The sequence below is a fragment of the Anas platyrhynchos genome, chromosome 2 (assembly GCF_047663525.1).
Source record: "Anas platyrhynchos isolate ZD024472 breed Pekin duck chromosome 2, IASCAAS_PekinDuck_T2T, whole genome shotgun sequence".
Lineage (NCBI taxonomy): Eukaryota > Metazoa > Chordata > Aves > Anseriformes > Anatidae > Anas > Anas platyrhynchos.
The window spans coordinates 131,079,118-131,105,146 of record NC_092588.1 but is presented as its reverse complement, the minus strand read 5'-3'; the positions used below and the strand labels follow the sequence as shown (position 1 = coordinate 131,105,146).

The 26,029-nt window shown below is 36.3% G+C and overlaps 1 protein-coding gene across 1 annotated transcript in view; it reads right to left on the bottom strand.

Moving 5' to 3' along the window:
- The window catches only part of THSD7A (thrombospondin type 1 domain containing 7A), a 281,624-nt gene that overhangs the window by 119,121 nt on the left and 136,474 nt on the right, over positions 1 to 26,029 (bottom strand). The window contains exon 4 of the mRNA XM_038174823.2: positions 10,386 to 11,217. Within this exon, the coding sequence (XP_038030751.2) occupies positions 10,386 to 11,217 (832 nt within the window). The remainder of the gene's footprint in view (positions 1 to 10,385; positions 11,218 to 26,029) is intronic.

Here is a 26,029-nt window from a genome sequence, read left to right as displayed (position 1 = left end):
CTTCATTTAATGTAAATCACTCTGCACTTCCAAATGGATTTACGCATCTGATTTGGTTACCGAAATTGAATGAATCTTCTGACAGAAGTAAAAGCATATGGGCAGATAACAGATCAGAAGATAAAAACCTCTCTATAAAAAAGATCCGGCATGACCAGGTAAGTAAAGAATGATAGTTAATAACTATCAGAACAGAAATTATAGCATTTCTATGCTATGATTATGCGATGGTTTCTGAAAAGGGAAATTCCCAGGTAAAAAGCTGAGATAATTTAAATGCAGGAAGGCTTCTTCTGTCTCATACCACCCCCAAAACGAAGCTTTTGTATGGATACCAAAAGCCTTGAAGTTCTAAACTCTTATTTAACTAAAAATGTTTAAAACAGGCAAAAAGATCGATCATTTAAATAAGCAAAACTATGTCTTAGATAGTTTGTATTCATCTTTGTGATATCATTCAAACCACAAAGTTCTGCATCAACCATCTCCATCCTCTATGAACTTTCAGTAACATCTAAGTAACGCTATACACAAAATTAGTCATTCAAAATGCGCAGGGAGTGCACAAGCAAGTCCTCACTATCAACCCATACACCGCTGTCCATATTGCTTTGGAAGCTCTGAGAAAAGTATGTGAGTTGCATCCAAATTCACCAGGGCAGACTGGATATAAGAGGTGGTGTTATAAATATGTAAAGACTGAAGGAACTTGCCTCCAACACAATGACTACATAAGAGGGACACTGTCCTAAGTGTCTGTCTATTGGCAGGGGAGGGGGCATTACAATATTTGAAGTAAGGCTATTCTTAGAGGAAGTTCTGCTTAAGACAAAACAGAAAAATAGTGGGGAAATGAAGCTTAAGGGATATAAACAGGTAGATGACAGTGTGGAAAGAAAAGGCAATCCCAAGGAGATATCACAGGGGTCAAATGAGTTTTATTGCTATTAAGCCAACATTAAAACCATTATTGACCTCAAAGATTTGGATGAGATAAATGAAATAAAGAAAAAGTGGTGGTTCAAAAGGTAAAATACAGGACATAATTACTGCTCAACATCTTTTGGAGATATGTGTCAGGAATTTGTGTTTACTCACGTTCCATAGCCTCACTTTTGCTCCTTGCAGAAATAAATAAAATCTAAATGTTGCTTTGGATTGCTTTTGAATCCCCATGGGGATTTCAAAGTAATTCAGGGGATAATTGAGGCTATGGACACATACAGAATGAAGCTTAAGGCATAAGCCTGGAGCAAATAGCACAGGTACCTGTGTACTAATGTGCAAGCAGGTGGCTGAAAGCACTCTCTTCATTGAGCTTTTAAATGTGTGATAAATTCTAAGGTATCTTCTATTTTTTCAAATTTTTCCTCCATATCACATTGGACTGATAATTGGAAAGAAGAGTTAATGAGAAAAGTTAATGACAAACAGCAACATGAGAATGGCTTCATGGTTCTAACCAATGATCTAACCAATCTGATACCTGCTTTGGCATTTGCCAGTCAAGGGCAAAAATGGAGAGAGAAAGTAATCCATTACACGTCTTCCTGTTTTCCAGCTAACTGGCTTAAAGTCTTCCCAAATACAAGTTATATCTTTGCACTGAAAAGCCCTTCATGGAGACTGAAGTATACCGTCCAAAGACTATACTTGTAACTGTAATCTTACAGGGAAGAAATAAAACATATACCACATTGCTTATTAACATCACAACCTAAAAAAGTCTGGACTTAGACTTCTGGGAAATCTGGCTACATGTGAGTAGATCCACAGCCTAGATCTTCATGCTCTTTAACAGAAATAGTCTGGTCTGATCTAAAGGTCAAATCAACCTTTGAAATCATAAAATAGAAGAAAGGTTTGGGTTGAAAGGAGCCTTTAAAGAACATCTAGTCCAACTCCCCATCTACTCCAACACCTCTCACTAGATGAGGATGCTCAAAGCCCCATCCAACCTGACCTTGAACGCTTCCAGGGATGTGTTCCACAACTTTCCTGGGCAACCTGTTCTAGTGTCTAACCATCGTCGTAGCAAGGAATTTCTTCCTAATGTCCAGTCTAAATCTACTCTCTGTTAGTTTCCAATGTATACATCCCTGTGTGAAATTTTCTACAGCAACCTTGAGCTGTACTGGTCAGGAGACATGAAGAAACCCAGCAAAACTCATGCTTAGTTTAGACAGTGCTTCATGTTATTTGGGATTAAAATCAGATGTTAATGTTACTGATGTAGCATCTCCTCATTCTTTATTTGACCACCGTGGAACCTTAAGAGACGCTCTCTATAAATAATAGGGATTTTGGAGCTGACATACAGAAACAAAGAATGAATAAAATGTTCCAGTGTATTACAACAAGCTGTTGTATCTTCTATGCAATGTTCTCCCCAGAGAGTTCACACAGCTTGCTGGATGCATTAACTGCTAAAACAACACAGTCAAACACAAACTCTCCACATTCTTGCATCAAAAGTATAGTTGGAATTTGAAATATGTTGTGATAAACAATCTGTGACAAAGAAAAGACAGTTTATTTTCTCATGAATAAAATTAAATGAAAAAAATTATCTGTTTAATGACCATGTGCTAGAGAGTATGAATAGCAGTAAGCTGATTTAAATTCAGAGTTTAGATAATTCCCAAAAGTTACTGTGAAGATAGAACATGTAAGACATTCTGCATTTTTTCCTAGTAGCAAATGTAACAAGTATCACTCATGACATAGTCCTGATTCATTTTTCCTACAGCTGCAGTGTTTATTATTGGTCATATTGTACATTGTTCTGAGAAACTGTTAGTACCTCACAGTATAATGAGCTGTTAGAATCACACAGACAATAAGGCCTCTTTTATTTGTTTACAATTCAAATACTGCCCAGATAAGTGCTTTTCAAAGCAATATTTTCCCATGATTCTTTCACAATTTTAATTAATTCTGCCAAGAAAGTTGCACAGCCAAAATAGTTTTGAAGAAAACAGAACTACTCGGGCTTTCTAGAAAATCGAGATTACAACTACTGTGTCGAGGAAAAATATATTAGCTAATACAGGCAAAGCAACAAGAAATTCTACTATAACCAAACAAGTGGCAACAGCTGCTGTGGTGCTGTTGCATATACCAGTGGAGTATGAGCAAGTAAGAAAGCAGAAGAGTTTAGGTAGAGATAGTATCTTTCACAGTTCAATGACACAGTGACGTGTGCACATCCCATATTACAGATAACTTTTAAATTGCTACAAGAGGTTATCTGGCAATAGTCTACATAGATGGTTTACTAAACCTTCTAAAGAAGGTTCTCTTTTACCAGGGAGAAATTTTGCTACAGAGCATTAATTAGCATTTACTTTGACCATAAGTAACAGTTATATTTATGAAGTTATCAGCAAAAGAAAACCAACAACCCCCCCTCCAAACTTCATGAATAAAAATATGCAACATTGATATTAAAATTATATTAGCAATATTAGTTATTTCAGGTGTTATTTTAGATTCACTCCTTCTATTAGTTTTGTCAGTGTCAGTGGGTAATTCACTGCCCAATGCTTGAAAAAAAGTGGTCAATATCAGGAGCTAGACTGGACATTTTACTCTCAGTCTATGCTTTTCTGGGGATCTGCAGGTGAAGAAGAACTCAGTGACTTTCCTTCCCATGGAGTTCCCAGTTCCTTGGGGGACTGCACCTCCCAAGGAAGAAGTTATGGTGTTAGACCATAACTTTATAAAGTTCATGGAATAAATAGGTGGGTACTGTTTGTCTCAGAGTAATGCTTCGCAGTCACATGATAGAAAGAACAATATAACTCTAAACAAAAATACATTCTAATTTGTTACTGATGGGACCATTCACAGACTGTGATATGATACCAATGTAACCAAGTCCAAAATTTAGAAAAATTTTGCTTGGTTTGCATTCTGAGAGTATTCATTTAGGCATACTGAAGTCAATTAATATATACACTCCCTGACAATGAGGCAAAAAAAAATAATAATACATAAAAGTACCCTGTAGAAGAAGATTTAGAAGAAGATCTGTATTAAAGATCTCAGGGCCTAATGCTGTTTACCATTAAGCATCTAATCTCCTAATAAATAAGGGTAGAAATTCCACTTAGAGCTTATTCATAGAATTCATTCATTCAGAGAATTTATGGTCAGAAGTGATCATCAGAACATGTATTCTAACCCTCATTACATTACACACTATTATGTCTTGCTAGGTAAAATGAATTACTTGTATTTAAATAAAATATTATTCTATAGTCAACAGAACAACTGTTCACTATATGAAAAGAGTTAAAATATGGTATGGAGAAATAAATGGTTCATTGCTGGTGTTTCAATTACTCAGCACAGTGTGTACATTTCCATCTTAAATCTAGATTTTGGCACAGTATGTCAAATGTAGAGCAATACTGACAAGCCACTGTCAAAACAGCAGCCTCAGTAAGATGACAGAGCAGGTACTTAGAATAGAAAGGAAGACCCATTGAATAATATTGTGTATATCCACAGAATCTACTGTCTCCAATAAAACCACATTAAAAAATCTATGGGATGATTCTGACTTTCAAATTCATGGAAATTCTAAAAATACAATGAAAATGGTAGGAAAGCAGTATTTTTGCATCCTGTTTCTCTAACAATGTTTTACATTCTCATATCCCTAGGCATCCGACAATTACTCTGCAGTTTTTAGTTGTCAGGAGCTGTTTATTCCAAGATGATTGTCTTCTCCCCTTTTGTACATTTGTTAACAGCATGTGCTCTAATTCCAAGTTAATTTATCAAGACAACTGTGTATAGCTCATTATCCATATATGTGATATTTACAGGATATTTATAGGTGCTCTGCTACTGAAACCCTTACAGCTTCCTCTACAGAAACAACTACATAGATGCCTTTCCAGTAACACAAGAAACAACCTGTAGCTGTGTATGCTTCCATCTGCTCCTCAACAAACAACCTAAAGGTTGCTTATGGGCCTTCATCTCTACAACCTGCCCTCTCTGCATTGCCATCCTTTCCTGAAACTGCTCCACCATAGCCACAACCATCTTCACACTTACCTTCCTTTCTGCCTTTTGTCTCATGAAGCATCAGAGAACCAAACAGATGCTTTCAAGGCTGTTTCTTAGTGTATTACAGGGTCAATAAACTGAGCTGCTGTTGTATACACCAGAATTGTCCATTTTCTGTCTGACAGCATATACATCGGGGTGACTTGCCTGCTTCTCCAGATTAATGGTGTAAAGAAAGCGACAGGCTTATGCTGATTTTTTTTAACCCACCTTCTTCACATGTAAAGGGACAGTGAGAGCCCATAAAGTGGAAGGAGACATTTATTGCATGATTTAGGATATGAACACTGGATTAGGAGGCTTCAGGACTGGGAAAGACCAATGAAGTAAAATTGCCATCCCAGAAGAGCAGATTCTATGCCTTTCTCAGCCAGTAATTTCTGAGTATCACTTGCTCATCAACCTAAATGCTCAGCCAGCCGTTCTCTAGTCCCTGGGCATCTGACTTAAGATTTATGGTCAGTAAAAATACAGTGGATGTGCTCTAAGCAGATACAGGTATACAAGAAGTAACCTGAAAAATCAGGTATGATATAAATCAAACTGCAAGTCTGAAATTAGTGGGGCAATTCAATAATTTTGGCCCTACTAACATCTCTCTTGCCTCAGTTGGAAGAAATAAAATCTCAGACTCTCCCAAACATGCAAGTTGGTAAAGTATAACAATGAGATCATCATGGAAACTTCCAAAAGAGTTTCATTCATTATGAAGTATGGATTGTTAAGTATTGCACAAAAGCACAGAATCAGTGAGGATGAGAAGAAATAATGAATAACTACCCTCTGAGAAGGACAGCTGTAAAATAAATGAAATGCAGCCACACCATTAAATGCATAAAGGGGCTAAACCAAGCTGCCCAGGAAATGTTCAGCATATCTTAAATTTTGGATGCTTTTTGTTCCCACCACTAAGTCCCATTGCTATTATTGTGTACTGTGATTACCCATCAAAGAAATAAAAGTCCTGAATACAACTAAAACTTTACTGTTGCTTCTTGAATTATCACTTTAAATCGTCAATAATGGTCAGCTTCTCAAATAGAACTCTACCACAAAGATGCTGCAAGGGAATAGCAACCAACCAGTTTTGGAGACTGCAGCCAAAGAGCTGGCAGGTACTGCTTCCTACTTCATCTCCTCCAATTTCTCCCTCCTGTACAGACAGAAGCTTCTTGGTCCCAGCTTAAGCAAGACAAATAAGCTACAACCAAATGATGGGGAAAAAATAAATTAAAATAAAATAAAGTAAAATAAAAAATATTTTCCTGTGTGTGTGAGCTTTGTTTGCTTTAATAGCTACTTACAGCCTTGCAGAACTGCTTTACATATAGTCCCATTTACAGATATTTGAGCTAATTCCTGGCAGTTGCAGCCTGTCACCATAACTCTGGACCAACTAAAGGGCAATGTGATGTGCTTTGCCAGTGAATTTCAGAATGTTTGTTGAAGTGTAGAAACATACACGTCAAGAAGAAACTCCAGTTCTGTTCCATGTTCTACAGTTACAAATGCCTATGTCCATAACCTGCTCCTGTCACTCTGAATTTCATATCCTTTCCCCAGTCCAGCAGGATCTGAACAAAGCATCTCGGTAAAATGGTTGTGTGCATGCTAATACATTGCTAAAGCAAAATATTTTTTCCTAGGCTTGTACAAAAAATGGACAATACATTTTTGCTAAAATTTCCCAAAAAATTTTGCTCAGGAAGACAATTATTAAGGAATGGTTGAGAACAAATGATAAAATTCTGGCAAAATAGAAGCAAGCAAAAACAGAATATACATTGTAATAGAAAGTGATAGACCTAACACAAGGCATGAGCATCACAACTTGCAATAATGAAAACAGATTTGTAACTCAAAGTGAATTTTTACACATTACATTTCTCTATGTTGCCAGTTTTAAGTGTAATGTCTCTCTGTGGGACCTCTGACAAATCCCACTTGCACCAAAAAAAAAAGGAGGAAATATTTCAGCAGATCAACACTGTCCCATCCACTAACAGCAACACTGTTTTGGTCTTGTTACATATTCAGGGCAGTCATTTTAAAGTCAGATTTAATTACTGAATTCTCTCTTCTTCACCATTTCTATTTTAAAAATATCTTAAATGCACGAGAATTTCAGATTAAAGGAAACAAAAAGCAAATATAAGCCATGTAACGTACATTATTGCAGAATGAGTAATACAAAATCTAATATTTCATCCTTCATAGGAGACGATGTATTGTTCACTAGGCAATAAAGTGTATAAATTACACTTTGATTTTCTTTTTTCACTTCTCTTCACCATGCCTAATATGCTGATGTGTCTAGAGAATTTGCCTTTTTGAAGTTTTGCTGACAGCTTTACAGAGTCATTTTCTCTGGAGCACCCTTCTGAAACTTGTTTTTTGTAACCCCTTTTATACTATACCAATTTTGCTACCTCTGCAAAAATATTACTCGCCTGAGGGTTTTTTTCTTCTTTCAGTCATGCTGCCAGGGGGCTGATTGTTTCTGATTGCCAAAGTCAAAACTCACTGAAAATGAACTATTCAAGCTGAGGAGCATTTCACATGAGCACAGCAGGTTATCCAGTCACCTTACTTGTCTATATTATTTAGTAACATGGCTGCTATTGATGGAGATTATAAAATCATTTTTGCTGGCTGCATTGACAACTCAGGTAGAAAAATAATTCTATTGTTTGAGATTCTGGAATTGTAATCACTGAATAAAGCATATGACCACAGAGTGGAGAACACAGTATAAAAGAAACAGATTAATATATGGATGACATGTAGAGGTTGGTCTCTAAAGGCCAAGATGTCAGTGCTAGAATTTCTCACAGGAATCATTTAATCAAATTCTCTTGTTTTCATTATGCAACTGGAAAAAAAAAAAATCCATGTTGAATTTGGTGGGAAGACTATTACATTATAAATCCTTTGTACGTTTACAACATAAAATTATATCCATTAGACATCACAATATCCACTGCATCATTTATATCATTTTCTCTGCCATGAAGAATTGCTCCTACATTGTTTCACTGCCTCAGGCAACAGAATTTCATCCATTTCCCTGCTACAGGCTGAATATATGGTGCAAATACAGTATGCTGAGGCATCTGAAATTAAGACAATGTTACTGAGCTGAGTGAATTCAAGAGTGAGTTTCAAGATTATAAGAAAAGTACATCATCAACTGCCAATTATACTTTCTCTTTCTTGTACCATTTGTCAGTGCCTCAGCACAGGAAAATTCCTCCCCCAATTTTTTTTTTATTTTATTTTTCATTTTTTAAGTACTGTAGTTCCATATGATTGTTTAAACTTCGAAAAAAATGTGGTTATTCAAACAGAATGTCTGGCTGCTAGCTACTAGCCACTGATATGTTTAATAAATGATTCACTGCAATTAAAGGGTAATTATGTTCCTGAGCTGGGGCACAGCATAAGCTGAGGGAAAGGCAAATTCTTCCTGTAAAAGCCCTGGGACAGGGCTGCAACCAAAACCCAGCACTGCCTGAGCAAGGTGATTTTGAGATTCCTTGTATGGACACTTACCCAAGCACAGTGCAATTCTGAAAGAAGAATTCTGTAGAAAATCAGAGCTAGAGAAGACCTTAAAAACTATGCAGTCAGCCTCTCTTCCACAACCAAGGGCTACTAGAGACATACATTCCTGACACATGCATTTCTGACTTGTTCTTAGAAACCTTCAGAGACTTGTGGTGACAAATTCTCCAGGCAATCTTTTCCAGAGCTTCACTATATCCCGTATTAGAAAGCCTAACCTCATTCAGTTACACTGTGATTAAACCCACCATCACTTTTGCTCTGCATCCATGATGTACGGAGAATAGTTCATTCTGTTATTCCTTGTGATGGGTTTTTACATACTCATAGATACTTCACATCTTCACACAGATGCCCCACCTTCCATCCAAACAACCCAAATCTTCCAGTTCTTTAGTAGTAACATCTGAAATTACTCTGACCAGTATTTGAGGGGTGTGCTTTGTAGTCACACCATGATATCCTGCCATGGAGAAGTAAAAATTTTGTATGAATTTGAATTTTTGTGTTTAAATATACTTGAAAGATGCTTACCATAATTGAAAACCTGTAATATACAGTTTCTAATAGGAAAGGTTGAAGTCACTGCAAATTCTCTGATTGAATGTTTAACTGGCATAACAGAAACTCCAAAGGAAAAAACCCTGAAAAAAGCTCATAAACGCCTACCTAGCAGCAATGGGTGTCAACCTGTTTCAGCAACGTATCTTATTCATTTCACAGCTGAAGTAAACCTGATTAATCGTGTATTGTACTGGAGGGAAGAAAATAGAAAGAATCACATCATAGACAGAAAAAGGCAGAAGAAATTGAAAGAAGATTTCAAGTTGGACAAAAATATTATGGGTGATAAGAAGGGAGAAAACATAAGCTAACAAGAGAATGCCAGGTAAAACAATCAAGTAGAAAATTATATAGCTTCAGAAAAGCACTTGGAAGCCTGTGGAAAGAGTTATGGAAACATCTGTGACTCCTTAAACTCTTTAAAAGTAAAATTTAAATTAAAAAAAAAAAAAAAAAAAGAGAGAACAAAGTGAATAATATTGGGAATGAAAAAAAAAAGTAGGATAAAGGTGCAATAGAAAAAGAAAAAGAGGAAAAAGAAGAAAAGAGTGGGAAAAAGTACATGCAAGAAACAGACATTTCAGTCTCACTTTTAGTAATTTTGCCAAAGGAAGCAAGGAGGACAAATAATATTTCATGTTCTTTTTTTTTTTTTTTTTTTTTTTTTCCCAAAACAAAGGTACTGGACAGAATAGATGCTGCCTTCTCACGCAGCCTTTTCCTTCCTGTTTTCTGCTTCCATCATGTATCAGACCCAGTCCGGTTTCCTGTTACTTTTACAGGCAAAGCCTCACAGGCAAATCATCATCCATTCCAAACATGCACGACTTGTTAAAACCTTCAGGTAAAAGCCTGCCTCAATCCACAGATACAGAGCACACATTTGATGAATATCATCAAAGTTTTCCCCCAAAAGCATGTAGACAAACAGAGGCTAGAGAGTTAGCATAGTTTACTAATGCACATTTATGGGATGCTTACTATGATCAACATCATAGCTTGCATGTTTCTTGTCACAGAAACATTTTAAAGAGGGATGTTTGCATTGGAAGTAGTGCATGTGCTGCATTAAGATTCAGGCTTGCGTAAAATAAGAACAGTGTGTGCTTATGCTTGCTTTACCTTAAAGCAAAGAGAGACAAATAAAGATGTGCAAGTTAATAAATAGTGATTACCTCAGAGCAGCAGTTTTCCCATTTCTGTGAGTACATGTAACCTGCCTTGTTTGATACCCAATTTGTATGTCCCAATATTTGCTCTCCTGTCTATTCTGTCTGTTTCGATTCCTCTTCTTCTTAATTAATTCACGAGCCTCAGGATCCCGAACCGCCTTTTCTCTGTCCTTTTCCTTGTCTTTGTTCTTCCCTCGTTTCCTTGCTTGTCGTATTTGTCTTGAATGGGGCACTGAGCATGCGCTCCATGGTCCCACATTTAGGCTATACAGGCTTTCTTCAGCAGCACATGGGCTAGACTGGCAGATCTGAAATTCAGTGAGGTTAGGGCAAGCAGACCCACCAAACTGCGGTGGAGCCACCACGTGCCGAGTTCGATGCTGAAGCCCGCTGCCGCAGGTCTTGGAGCACTCTGACCAGGGGGCGAATTCAGCCACGATGCAATCCTGCCGGCACGGGATGAGGCACGCCTGCTCCTGGCGGGGTTTGGGCTCAAAGTACTCACAGATAACATCCTCAGCCGGCACCCCATTGGACTTCTGGATGCAGGTGATGTCCCTTGTCTGGATGCCATCCTCCCCCCTGAGGCACTCCTGGGGCTTCTCATGGCTTCGGGAGAGGACGGGCCGGCACTGGTTCCAGCTGCCAATCTGCCAGTCATACAGCTCCTTGTGCCAGTCACAGACACGGAAGCAACTCTGCTGGTTGTCCGGCCGCTCCGGCTGCTTGCAGTTGGTGGGCAGCGTCGTCCAGCCCTCCACGTGGGCACACCACACTGCCCGTGTCTGGATGCCACCTGGACCACACTCATCTCCCATGCATCTCCCCCATGGACCTGAAAAACAAGAGAAGACACTAACGTTGCACACCTAATTGTTCTTTGGCCATGGTGTTAAGCCAGCCTCGGAGAACCAGTTGTGTATTTCCAACACCTCTAAGAATTTCAGTCTTGCAGAAACACAAAACAAATACCGGGTTACTCTTCATCTCTTATGATTATGGATACATTTTACTTTTTACCCTAGACAAATTGAGTATATAAATGCAAGAACGTACACAAGAATTAATCTCATTAGAGAACTAAGAACTGAGTGGTGAGAAAGTCATCATGTGGTTTTGACTAACAAAAAAGGAGACAAAGTCCTTCCCTCCAAGGCATGAATGTAATCTCTCTCACTTGCATGAATACCCTTTCTTGGACTGTTTTGGGTGTTGCTTCATATTTCTACTGTACTCTCTTTGTACTCTCATGCCAACAAATAACCCATTTTCTTTCAGCTGTATTGTGCAAAAGAACAATATAACAAGAACAACATTATACATTTTGAAAACAAAACAAAACAAAAACAGAGTTAATTTCAGGTAGACCACTTCTGTTCTTTCCTCTATTATAATTCCTACAAAAAATAAACAACAAAACTTAAGAAGTGTGTGTTCCAGACAATCTGTGAAATGATTATATGGAACAAATTGTTGAAGACAGAGACATACCAACTGGTAACTCTCCAAAGAACAGAAGTTATTGCTTTTTTTAAATTTCTAGGGTCTGTGATAAATACACCACACGTTACTATACTTAGTGACAACCAAATCAATGGAAACCTATATCCTCAAAAGCTCATATGGTTGCTTTTTCAATTATTAAAAGCCATGATATTCACCAGGCTCAACTCACTAAATCCACAAATCAAAGAGTAAGGAATTGTATTTTTCCTTATTTTTTAAGGCTCCCCCTCACACAGCTCTACCTTAGAAAGTGTTGTTTACACACTGTGCATTGACTTACTATGGAAAAGGAAAAGTGCAAGCAGTTCAGAAAAAAACAAAACAAACAAAAAAACACCTATAACAATTTCCCAAAGGAAAATTGTCTACCTGCAGACAGTTGGTCACCCAGAAGGCCTTTTCTTTGACTATGAAGTCCTTTTGTTCCATGAAAAATCTGGGACCAATCTACTCAATCCTTATTCATCTGAATGACCCCAATGACCGTACAAAGACTAACAGTGTGAGTAAAGTTGCAGGAATTTCAGGGTTGAGTCTATATTATTTCCAAAGCAGGTTAATAGAAGAACTGTGGTACAGCACAAGAACAAAGTAAATGAACTATGGTGATAAAAATTATTTAAAGCACCTTCTCTTTGAATGACTGGAAGGTATATGAAGTCATATTTTAGTACTGATTTCCTTGAACTTCAGAACTCTCACTGATTTCAAGACAAGTATCAGCTCTTGCAGCCTGGAAAGCCAACCATATCCTGGGCTGAAGATAGAAGCATGGCCAGCAGGTTGAGGGAGGTGATTCTGCCCCTCTGCTCCACTCCTGTGAGACCCCACCTGGAGTACTGCATTCAACTCTGCGGCCCAGCTGGCTCTTGGAGAGATAGAGAGCATGACAGCGGCAGAGACCAATTCAGTACACAGAAACTGCCCCAGTATTTTTGTTTGCTATTTTTGTTTGTTTGTTTGTTCAGATTAAGTTTGAATTAGGGTTTACAAAATTTAGTTAGAGACACAGAAAAATAAATAAATATTAAATAGACACATTTCAATTTCCATTACAGCAAGATTACCCTCCTTTGTTTCTAACTAGCCTTCTACAAATGACATAATCACTGTTGCACTTAATTTAGGTGTATTCACACTGAGATGAAGTATCATTTCTCCAGAATACCACTTTGAACATTTGCTAACTTTAAAAGAATAAAATCTGCAGAAAATCAATAATTAACTAAAGCAGAGATATTAAAATAAAAGTGACTGAAATAAAACTAAATTATTCACCTTGCAAACTACAGATTTGTCTTATCAGATCACTGCACCTTGTGTATACCACATGCATTCACTGAAATAACCCCTCTTCTTAAAGATGAGGTCTTTACTGTAATTCAGATGAAGAGTTACTGCTTTGGAATTCTACCAAATTTCCAATCATTAATTATCCAGGCAAGCACATCATCTAAAACCAACGTTTGGCATCTAAGTGTTTTCAATCCAATTCATTGACATGCTTATACCAATGTGAATGCTAAAAATCTTAGGTTCAGTGTATTAACTACTACCTTTAGCAATGTAAAAAATAATAATAAAATAAATTCCATATGTGAACGTGGTAATTGGGAAAAAATAAGTTCTTTTCATTAGATTAAAGGAATGCTGTTTTCAGAACAGGATTTTCAATCCAAAGTAACAATGCAGTGCACAGACAGGCTTGTGTCTTAAACATCATTATTCTGCTTTTGCTGAGTAGTATGCAATTTAATAAAAGCCAATGAACAACCAAAGGCATTGACATGGCCCTCTGAGAAAATGATGTAGGTTTATGTAGTTATAAACACATAGCTAATATTACTGACATATCAGATCCTCCCCCTTCTCTACGGAAGTTGATTTTTAAATTAAATTTTTAATTTTCTAAATTAATTTTTAATTTAAAATTATCTGTTTAGAGTACAAGGCTAAAAGTGTTCCAGCAGCTTAAATTTTCAGTCTGCTGCATGCTTCCTTGTATGACATAGCAGGGCCCTAAAGTCAGACACAGTTTTTGGCAGATCTGCGTAGGGTCTCTCATTAGTTAGCTCCCTCAAAAGAATAAGGAGCTTCCACACTTAAGCAAACCAACTTGCATTTGTGCAGAACCTTAAAAACTGGGATGGATGCAGATGCTAAAGAAAGAAAGCTGAAAGCAAAAGCAAAAAATAAAACTTAAAAAAACAGGTAGTAAGACTTGTACACCATTCTTTGCTCACTGAGCCTCAGTGGGGTGCTTCCCCCTTGTATGGTGACCTTCTGAGTAGCAGCAAACTGTCCTGATGCCTCCAATCCCTATAAATCCTTCTTTTCCCATAGTTATGCATCTACTCCCTACCCCTCACTCTCAAACTTTCTTTCTTTTCTATGCTCACTATCTTCACTACCTTTGTAGATGGTTCTAGGCATCTTCAAGGCATTTAACTACATTTAACTTCTTCAAGGCATTTAACACCATCAAGGATTAAAAAAAAAAATGTAACTGGTGCTGTTCTTCACAACTAGCCACATTTCTCCTTGGGGTTCTGGAGAATACATGTATAGGGAAAAGAAACAAAACCAAACATTTCCATATTTAGTGTTCACTTAGAACAAGATAAAGTTTCAAGCACACTTCCAACAAATGAATCACAGACTACCTATGGATATCTCAGCAATTTCAACACCTAAATTTAACCCAGTTATCTTAATGGGGAATGAAGGCAGGGAGAGGAGGCAAGAGATGGAAACAGGAATTCCCATTTTGATACATTTATTTAGATTTTTAAAAAAATGGGGAAAAATAGAGATGGAAAAATTTCTAGCAATACGAACAAAAAATTACTTCGATCAACATTATTCTGAGAAGTAGCAGATCCTTTTTTTTTCCTTTTTTTTTTTTTTTTCTTTTGAAAGCAATTTCAAAATCCATGTTAGCAAAAACTTCCACCAGTTTTCAGTTGCACACTACTTTCAAATCTCCAGTTAAGTTTATTCCACATTTTTGGATAGGACCATAAGTCACTTTTATTAACCTCAAGCACCTACCAGAGGAGTGCTATTGCCGTACATTTGCCATACAGATCATGCAAAAAGAGAGAGAAAAAAGATCATTTGAAATTCCCTTTACAGGTACCCATCTCTATCTCCAAATTATAAAGAGTACATACAATAACTCCCATAACTTAAGTGGCCCCAAACACATTGCAAGGATCAATACCAGACATGGCTCATTTGAAAATAATCACAGAAAAACATGCAAAGAAATGTCTCTGAACCATGTAAAGTGGCTCTGCAATTTCATCCAAATAAGAAATTCATCCCAAAGTAGTCTTAAACCACTGTCAATTTTTTTTCTCATTTCTCCTTGGAAGAGAAAGCACCCAACCACATGTTTTCAACACTCCTTTGACCACTTGTCAAGACATCACTGAAGATTCTCAATACATCATAAAAAAATAATAATTTGTGAAGACAGAGATTTTGAATGATCCTCGGAGATATAAGAAAACCAAGTACAGATCACCCATAACATTTTTTTTATAGTAAATTATTATTAGAGGCACATAATAATTACACATTTTCCTACGCATGAAACTGACCTGCAGATTGAAATTCATACACGAGACTGCAGAGAACATGAGTATAGATAGACTGACATCCAAGAGATCTCAAGAGGAAATCAGTTTGTGTTCAGCATGGGCCAATGACATTTTTAAATGTGAAATTTGGGGGAAAATTAATCTAGCAGAAACTAGATTTATAAAAGCAATGTGAATGGGTACCAACCAATGACACTGATATGACCCTCTGAGAAAACTACTTCTTAGCACCTCTAGGTTTATGCAGTTATGAACACATAGCTAATATTAGTGATGTACTGGATCCTCCCCCTTATCTATGTATAAGTTGACATTTATCTGAGAAATAAATTAAAAATGTAACTGTTTGGAGTATGAGACTATAAGTATTCTAGCAGCTTACACTTTTCACTATGCTGCACGCAACTTTGTGTGATCATAACAGGGCCCTGAAGTGACACACATTTGGGTGGATCTGGATAGATAGATAAGCAACTCTGCAGTGCGTGAGAGAGAACAGCAGAAGATGTATGGACTTTCAATCACCACACTATGCATAAAGGCTGCAGGGGGTGGGAGGTGGCTGCTCTTTCACAAATCCTCAGCTGATGCTAAGCGCTAGTAACAACAATAGAAACTCTTTAGAAAAGCTGTCAAGCCTGATCAAGGCCTCATATGATGTTTTAATTTGTTCTCTATGAATATTCCTTAGGTTCTCTGCCCCGTTGACGCAGTTTGTGCATGTTTGCTTTCCTTGCTGTGTACTGATCCAGCTACAAGTAGGCAACAGGATGATGCATTTCAACAGTTCGGTGCTGAGGAAAAATGCTACTGTTGTGAACACAAAATAGTGCTTCTTGGCATTGAGTTTTGAACAGATTTAGATGAACATGTCATGGGTTACACGGACTGAGCTGCCCTTTTACCCAGAAAATACCATAATTTATCTGCATATTGTTTAATCAGCATATTAGAAATGGCAATTAAAGAAATAAATAGAAAGCTTGCTTCTTTTTCTGTTGTTTGGAGTTGTCACTGAGGTCATAGTGAGTTTAAAATGTCATCTGTAATTCTTTGTCTTCTAAAGAGATTACCGTAAAATACAATATTAAGATCCCTCCTAAGCTTCTAGAGGATTAACATTTATTTTTGTTTGAGAGCAGGAAAGGAAGTGAATTAACCATTACCACAAGTTTATTCTGAAATTTCAGGGAGAGATCCTGATGGAACCAAAAAATCAAGACAAATACCCCAATGAAGTCCTGATAACTTTGCAGCTGAGAACAAAGGAAGCTATCATAGAATTTAGTATCTCATATATTAATGCTGTTTCAGATATTTAAATTAACATTATTTAAAAAAGAAAAACAAAACAAAACTTATTTGGAACTTTGATCCTGGACAAATAAGGCTATGTGAAAATCCTATTAGCTTTTGTCCCCATATAAATATAAAAATACAAAAAGTCCCATTCTATGCCTAAACAGCAACAACAAAAACTCAAACTGATTTCTTTTATATTTTGATGTACTTTCAGTGAGAACTGTTTTTGACCCATTCTGTGTTACTCGTTTGGTGTCTGTAAGTAGCATTAACAGTTTAATGCCAGAGAGAGACTCGGACTGCCCAACACAATGAGCAGATTAGTTTTTAGTATTTTGAGAGGATTGTATTTAAAGAGACTATTGGGAGACTGATTAGCAGAAATCTACTTTTCTTAAGTTTAGAAACAAGCTAGCCCTACACAATATTGAAGACCTCAAATTTTCTTCATATTAAGGCTGCGATGAAGGCCAGAAAGGTTAAATGGGCAACACATAGCTGGGAATCAGAAGGACAGAAGTATTACAAGATACAGCTCAAGACTACAAGACTAAGCAGCAAATCTCAAGAGAGGTCAAAAAGACACAGATGAAAAAATCTTTGAAGGACTCAGGGGACATCCAGGAATGCAAACTGCAGCGTCTTACAGGGGAGCCAGTCAAAGAGCAGAACAAACAGCAGGCCACCAAGAATAAAATAGGCTCAGAGCAGCAGCCGAAATCACTGACAGGTCTGCTTGACTAAATAAAAACACAAGAAGCATCTCTGTAAGTTGATGCAGTATACCTATATTATCTATATTTGCTTTACACAGTTATGGTGACAAAAGAAAAAACACTGCAGCAGCAATGGGTATTTTTATCACAGACAGCATGTAACTGTGAAGGTCTCATCAGGGAAGTGGGTCTCCCTGATACATTGCCTATTACAATGACAAGTAATACAACAAAATGGTGTAACTCTAGATAAGTTATCAATAAGTTGGTTTTTCTTTTTTTATATATATTTTTAATATAGAATTTAATATAGATGCTGCCAACATGACAAGCTGGCAGGATTTGGAAACACAGATTCGATAATTTATACTATCAGGAGTGCCAAGACAGCAGAAGAACTCTGATAGACAAAACCTTGATTTTTTTTGTGTCATTCCTGCCCCTGGCAAGTCTCCCTGGGAGCTGCAGGACTTGCTGCATGATCTGTGAGCCAGCACACTCTCCTCTACAGGAGTGCTATAGATCACCTTGACTGTCATTTCTATTCAATGCTTTTGTCTTTCTTGGCTCTAAGGTTGAAAAGAACATACAAGGTAGTGTTTGATTCACGATACGGAGGTGAGATAAAAGGGGAAAGGATGCTCAACAGAATAAAACACAGCAATATTTGGAACTCAGAGGAAGATAATGGAGAGTCAAATGTCTACAAATGATTACACTCCAAGGTCAAAATTTTTGTTTCCTGAAAGTATACAGGAGAGTGTAAGCCACACTGCAGTTCAAGAAGTTTCAGAATCTAAAGGACAAGTTCAATGTTCTAGGTTAACAGGAAAATATAAAAATTAACTCTAAAAATACAGCAATGAAGATGAATCCAAGATACAAATTTCATATTACCCTAACTTTCCAGAGCACACTGTATCCCCAAACAATTGAATGAAAATAAAACCAAACTTGCACACTGTATCCCCAAACAATTGAATGAAAATAAAACCAAACTTGCAACTATACAGCCATTTTTAAATCTTTCAAGCTGTGCATATTTGCACATAAACATTAAGTCATTTTTGTAAGTGTGGGCCCTATAGTTTTTCACCTATCAATATCCTTTGGGAAAATACACAATACACAATAATATTCCTGATATTATTAACAGTACAGTAAATAACATTATTAATTTAATTTGAAATTTCACATAAAAACATGATATAATACACATAAAATAAATAAAGAAAAAAAGAAAAACTGTACCAATTTAAAATCCTGACATTGGAAATCACAAAAAGCATAACACTTAGTGTTTCCCTAACTGAACATTTCATATTATTACCTATCAAATTGCTGGAACCAAATTTTACTTACTTTCCTTCATCAAGTACTCCTTTTGTGTACTAGAAAACTGGTCTCTCTAAAACATGGTTGTGCACTCCATAAGAAAAAAATTGAATTTAATGTGTTTTTGCAATAATGGAGTAATAGAGAAATATTTTTTTCATCTGTTATAAACATGGAGAGAGAAAAAGGTTCTATTTTTACAATTCAACAAATACATAAAAAAAATAAAATGGCCTTGATATTTTTTTCCTTTAATATAATGCTAGTTCTTCCCCAGACAGTCAGTTCTGAAAACATAATTCAGCACTTCAGACAAACAAAACTCCTTAAATTTGTTACCGTTTAATATTTATTTTGTTGTTCTATGCTGTACAAACTTGAATCTTCAAATAAACTGCATCAGGGTTCATACTTTCCATACCATACTTCTTCCCAAGGTAATGTTAACGTACAGAAGCGTAACACCCTGAAAATCACTCTCTATACCAAAGCTACTGAGAGCCTCCAGCTCACAGTAGTGGTGCAACATGATAATCTGAAATATATGCTAGCAAGTATGCAAATGTGAAAGGCTGACAGCTCACAGTGCAGAACTATCTGGCTTTGTGTTGCTGTCATAACCTGTATTGAAACCTTTTCCTTTAGGCTTATCATAAACTTAACCTAATTCTCAAAATATTATTCAAATCAGTTCTTTTTTTTTTTTTTTTTTTTTAAGCATTGCTTCCTTTAACTATTCATTTTTTCTTTACATAGTATAGCAGTAGCAGCCAAAATGAATATTGAATGAATACACGAAAGGAATACTTAATGGAAGCAGCATGCTTTAAAGAGAAATGGAACTGCTATTTTCTACAAAGCAATTATGTTGCTTTGAGCCTCTAGTCACATTTTAATACATGTAAATATTTTTGATATTGTAAGATGCTGAATACAGCTTCTTTTTGCCCACAGTCTGTTAACATATAAAGCTAGTTCCTGAATATTTCTTTGTTTCATTAGAAGTGATATTAAACCATATTACTGTATTCCTTTCCTTATGTTCACTGAAGTTGCAGTGCTGACTGAAAAGCCAGATAACACTTTCCTGGTAAAACGACAATTCCCATACACAGCAACAGTCTCATAGGCTTCATAAATTGCATGAAAGGCTTCATTAACCTTTGCCTGCATCCATCCCATATGCATGGTTTGGTTTAGTTTCTCATTACTGACACTTGAAAGCTGCTCTGCGTCTCCTCCTAGGACTTGAGTTAGACCAAGTAAACCTTCCTAGCCCAGTGCCTAGCTACAGTGACGAAGAGGAGAAGATTGAAGAGGGCACAGGAAGATGGCGAGCATGTATGAAGTCTTCCCTGTTACTCTCCAATCTTCCCAGCATTTTCAGCTTACACATCACTGTAGATATGTTGGTACAAATTTTAGAATCAATAGAAACTCCTAGATTATACCACATTCACCTAACATTTCTCACGTACTGGACAACAACAAAAATCCACAAAACAATTCAATCCCATGAACAGCAAAGCCAATTATGAGCAAATCTGTGAAATCTATAGTTACTTCCAATTATTGTAACTACAATTATAAGTTAACATTTTACAATGAAAGCTCTTTAATAATGATACATCAATATTGGAGGTCCAATACAACAATAACATCACCACAAATGATTCTTATTGGTGTCCCTGTAGATTTTTACTGTTCTGTTTGCATCAAAATCTAACTGTAAGGGACAAATTATTGAGAAAACAAATTCAGGATATACTGACTATTAAAGAGGAGGATTTGATTTGCATAGTCTAATATGAAGTTTTCCCTTTTGTTTTGAACTAAGACTCACTGTTTTCCCTGTCATCATTTTACATTCAAATCACTCACAAATATCAAATTCAGTGAAACTGCTGTATTTTAACTGAAATACAACTAAGAAAACCTCTCACTTAACCTGAAAATCTCTTTGCTAGTGCTATTTGCAGTGACTATATATGAAAATAGAGGTTTTTTTTTTTTTTCTTTTGCACTAATTCAACCAATTGAGGCTTGCCCTTCACTTTTCATCACAGTGAACCCCAATTAGATCTAGAACCACCACTAGTCCATTTGATGACACTTCGAAATCAGCATGTGTTGCAGCACCAATTCCTGCATACTATTAGAAGAGTTTATTTCTGTGCAGAGTTCAGGGAAATCTCATGGTAATCAGACATATTGAACAGGTTACAGGGACTTCAAATCAGTTCACTTCTATCATGAATAATTTTGCAATTCCATTTGTTAAACATTATTTTCTTCAGCAGTACATGCATGCTGATACATTAAAAAGAGAAGATCAAACATTTCTGAGAAGAAATGCAAACATTTCTTGAATGAACGAACATTCAAGTGAATGGTTTTATTTTTATGCTTCTGTCTCATTTTCTGCCCTTTTATTTCTCTTCCTTGTTCACTGCAGCCTCCTGCTGTGGTGCTGATGGCCAGAAGTGCTGGTTGTGAGGCTGCCGCTACCACGGGGCACATCCGTCAGCACAGGCCACAGCACTTGTGCCAGCCCAGCGGTTTGCAGTCCCAGTTTCTACTTACAATAGCCAAGGGCAAACAAGTCAAAAACCTTCCTGAGATATGAAGAAATTTACTGCTACAGCTTTTCAGAGAGAATTCAACTAGGCTACTACAGACAGACATCAAAAATTACATGTAATATCTGTGGGCGCTCACTTTTTTAAAGGGTCAGACTACCTGCATGATATAATGTTAGACATGGTAGCAGGAAATTGGTTAGAAGAAAAAGACTGCAATTTAGTTGCATAAAGTCAGAAAAAAAAATTTAAGTTGTACTCCTAGCCTTCCTGCTAGCCTGCTGGATGATCTACATACACCATTTTTGTCTCCTTGCACTTCACTTTCTTCTATGTAAAGTAGGGACAGCAATATTAAATTTTAAAGCCTATTTAGATGTATTGATGAAAAACTGTGCATGAAGTAGCAGTAGGAATACAGTTTCCATCACTGGATCTCTGCAAGCATATAGTTTACTCAATATCTTTCCCTTGAGTTTCATCCTAAATCCCTGTTATGTTGCAAGGTGTGTTTTAATAAGAAAACAAGAAATCCAGACAGTAAGCAGCTACTTTCTCTTACTTTTGATAGAAATCTTATTCACAGAGCACAGCATACACATACTTCTCATCTGCATCGTCACTCTGCCTCCTTGGTCACAAGAGAGCTAATATAGCTATTTGAGGATCAAATACAAAGATTTCTCATCTCTCTGGATTCTTTAGAGCTGTTTTCTTTGCCAGTAATGTAATAAAATAAAATAGGAGACCTGAACTTCATGAATACAGCTTAGATAATGTTCTGGACCTGTCCTCATTTTCGTTTTCTTCTAGTTCACTGGAGCAAAGCAAAGTTTCATAAAACTGCCTCTAAGTACAGAACATTACACAGTGTTTCAATTTTATATATTATTTTTATTTACCTTTAAATATTTCATTATTTAAATTGCCTATGTGTTGGACTAAAATAATCAAGTCATAAATCTTTTGAAGTGCACTATGACTTTATGTCTTGCTGGGAGACATTCTCCCAAGCATATTCTCTGTTCATTTATTATTCATTATCAGCTGCAGTTTGGCGAATTCCTATGAAACCCATTTTCAAGCTTTAAATGGCACTTTCCCCTAAAATTGTGGTGCTTTCATTTTATAGATGTAACACTCAAAACTATAGGAAGTCTATGGGAAGGAAAGCCAACTAAGCCATGAGGATGTGTTCAAAATACAGGTGCCGGTACAGATCAGATGTGGATAGATTTATATTAGTTTTAAGGAAATCTAGTCAGGATAGTACAAAACTAGTCACTGCACTGTGTGCAAAATAAATGTCTTCATTTGAGCACTTTATAATTGATCATTTTAATTCCACACACAACTAAGATAAATAATTCAAAAAAGTGTATATTAGTTCCATCTGGCAAATGTATTGCACGAATATATTAAACTAAATGTTTTTGTCTATTTTTGTGATGTTGGAAATATCTAAAACTCTATGTTTTTTTTTGTTGTTGTTGTTGTTTTGTTTTTTTTTTTTCTCCCAAATTATTTTGGAAATAAGGAATAATTTCTATGAAATATTAATGTAAGAAGTTATTTGAACATCTCAGGCCATATCATAACTTTGCCTTTTAAGCAGAACTCCCTGTTAATTACAGAAAGGATTTGCACTTAAAAAATACAGACAATATGGCATTATCACACTGCTCTATTAATAAAACACGTTGGGTTCTTGTAATAATGAAGTGGATCACTACTGCAAAATTTAAGAGAACAAGTGTTTTAAGGAGCTAAGGAGTGCATCACAAGAATATCAGAAATCTCTGGGAGCTTTTTTGAAATTCCTCTCATGAATCGAAGACACAGAAGAGAGGAACACAGAAACTGACCTCTGCTTTAGTGTTCTGTTCTATCACAAAAAAAAAAAAAAAAAAAAAAAAAAAAAAAAAAAAAAAGGCTTACATATCCATTGCTAGTACCACCTTTGATTTCTGAATTTACTTCACAAAGGTCGTTTTGTAACTAACATTATAATTTTAGTAGATACTGCTAGGAAACAATACCTCTTTTATTCTTTCATCTTGATGGACACATCCCTAAATAGTGGGTGGGATTTTTTGTTTTATTCCCAGTATCACCTTAAACATTATGTAGATTAGTTGCTATGTTGGCAAACTTCCCAGTTAAGAGATGGCGACAGATGGAGAAGGCATTAGATGACTGCAAACATGCAAAGCTACAAGGGTGAGGAAGTAACAAGGCATAGGGGCAAACTGCATGACTCTCTACAGAAAGGCAAACACAAGAAATGGATTTTTGTCTTCATTCCCTCTTTGGAAACTAAAATTTGAACATTGAACATTGAAAATTGAACATTGTCAATGTTCAGCAATGATGAATATCATTAAACATTCCTCCAAAACGGTTTTCTGTCTCTACTATTTTCCTCTCCTCAAAGACGACAGATTCTCTTTGTCTTCTCCTCTAAACAGGTCCACATTGTCCTCAAGAAAACTGTAAACCTCTGATTTTGTCAGACAATGTAAAAGCACCTAGAAAAGAAAACATGACAGAATACATTCCATGTGGTATTAGTCAGACCTTTTTTTTTTTTTTTTTTTTTTTTTTTACTGTTAAATTTTGAAAGAAATAGAAATTTTCTGGAGCATATCCTGACATCATCTAGGTCAAACTGAACTCATATAGATGATAAAAAGAACTCTGCAGGAAAAGAGAAATTCTTACAAAAATCTCAGCACAAAGTAAAACAGGGCAAGAGAGAACAAGTTGTCCCATGTAAATGCTATTACAGTAAGTAAAGGAACAAAGCAAATTAATCTTCCAGCCACAATTCTAAAAGCCCATCCAGTAAGGATAATAAATGAGGAAGTACTTCCTCAACCACATATGTTTCTGTGAAAGGCACAGAAATGTTGAAGTAAACAAAATTGGTGTTTCTATACCTGAAGGGAGGGTGCAAAAAGGATGGAGCCATTCTATTTTTAGTGGTGCCCAGTGCAAGGACAAGTGGCAATGGGCACACATTGGAACACGGGAGGTCAAATCTGAACATCAGGAAGCACTTCTTCCCTTTGAGTGTGACTGGCACTGGCACAAGTTGCCCAGAGAGGTTGTGGAATCACCCTTTTTGGAGATAATCAAACACCATCTGGACACGGCTCTTGACAAACAGTTCTTGGTGGGCCTGCATGAGCATGGGATTTGGACAAGTTGACCTCTAGACGTACTTTCCAACCTCAGCCGTTCTGCGATTGTGTGAAACACAGATATATCAACATGAAATCAGTATCACAAAAGTAAAAGTATTTGGTTATGCATTTTCCAGAATCTCACTTTTTCCCACCCCACTATGACAAAGTTTAAAACAGCAGGTAAGGACAAAAAGACTTCACAAATTTCTGAGTATATAAACCCAGAAAGTAGATAGGAAGAAAAAAAAAAAAAATCTCTTTGCTAAGGTTTCATGAATTACAGAATTTAGTAGAAAGTCTGTACCTTTCTAGAAATGGCTACTTCCATGCTAGAGATTCTGTATTAGAAAACAGGAAGAAAAACTTTTTTTTTTTTTAAAAAAAAAAACCCTACCACATTTTCCCCATAAACTTAGAAGTGTAATGTGTATTCATGCATCATCAAATATTAAATATACTTCAGAAAATCATCGATAAATACATTCACAGTCAAATCCAGTGGAATGTAGAAGCAAACATGACAGCAAAATGGCAGAAAAAATTCAAAATTACACATTGAGAAGATATAATGTACCTTTTATGGCTTACCTTTAAGGCATTAGACCTTATTAAGTTTCATTTTCAATTAACAATGCAAACGTACACATATTCATTCTAATTTTTTCCCCCAACTACCTCAAAATACTTATTTTCCCCATAGTAAAGGAATAGTCCATACACAAGTTTGATTTAAAAGATAAAATACGTAGTTGGAGAAATCTATATATTTGAACAACTGTACCAATCACCCTAACAGAAATTTTAGGAAGCCACTTCAGCTGGAATTCATAAAACTGTTTGTATTTTTTTTTTTTTTTAAAGCGTATGCAAAGCAATTCTGATCAATTCATTAAAATTGCCGAAATGATGTTGTGATGTTAGGTTTAGGTAGCTTAGTAATTTACTTCACTTCCTTCAACTTTATGATTGATTGGACCTGAATTCCTGTGTGTAACTTTACAACAGAACTTCAAGAAAGAGCAACAAATGTGAGAGTGCCTCTGTGATATAATAATAATATTTTTAAAACGAATTTGGAAAGCAACTGCAAATGAGTGAAGATTTATTGTTACACAGCCCAAGGAGGCTCATCACACTAAATAAAAAATCTGTTCATTTTAAAAGACTGAGCTAACATTTTACCACTTTAGTACAGCTTGTTTGGCTACATCACTTAGGAAATTAGAAATGTCATTCTCTATTTTAATTCACCTTCAGGAAAGAAGGTTAACTCATTGGCAGGGAAATTTTAACAGGTCAGATCTTTCAAAATCAATAATGAACTGGGCTGGAGATATCTTTCAGAAGGGATGACTTCAATTAAAGCAGCCCTCACCAGAGATAATGAGTAGAGAAGGAAGGTTAGTGTTGGACAAA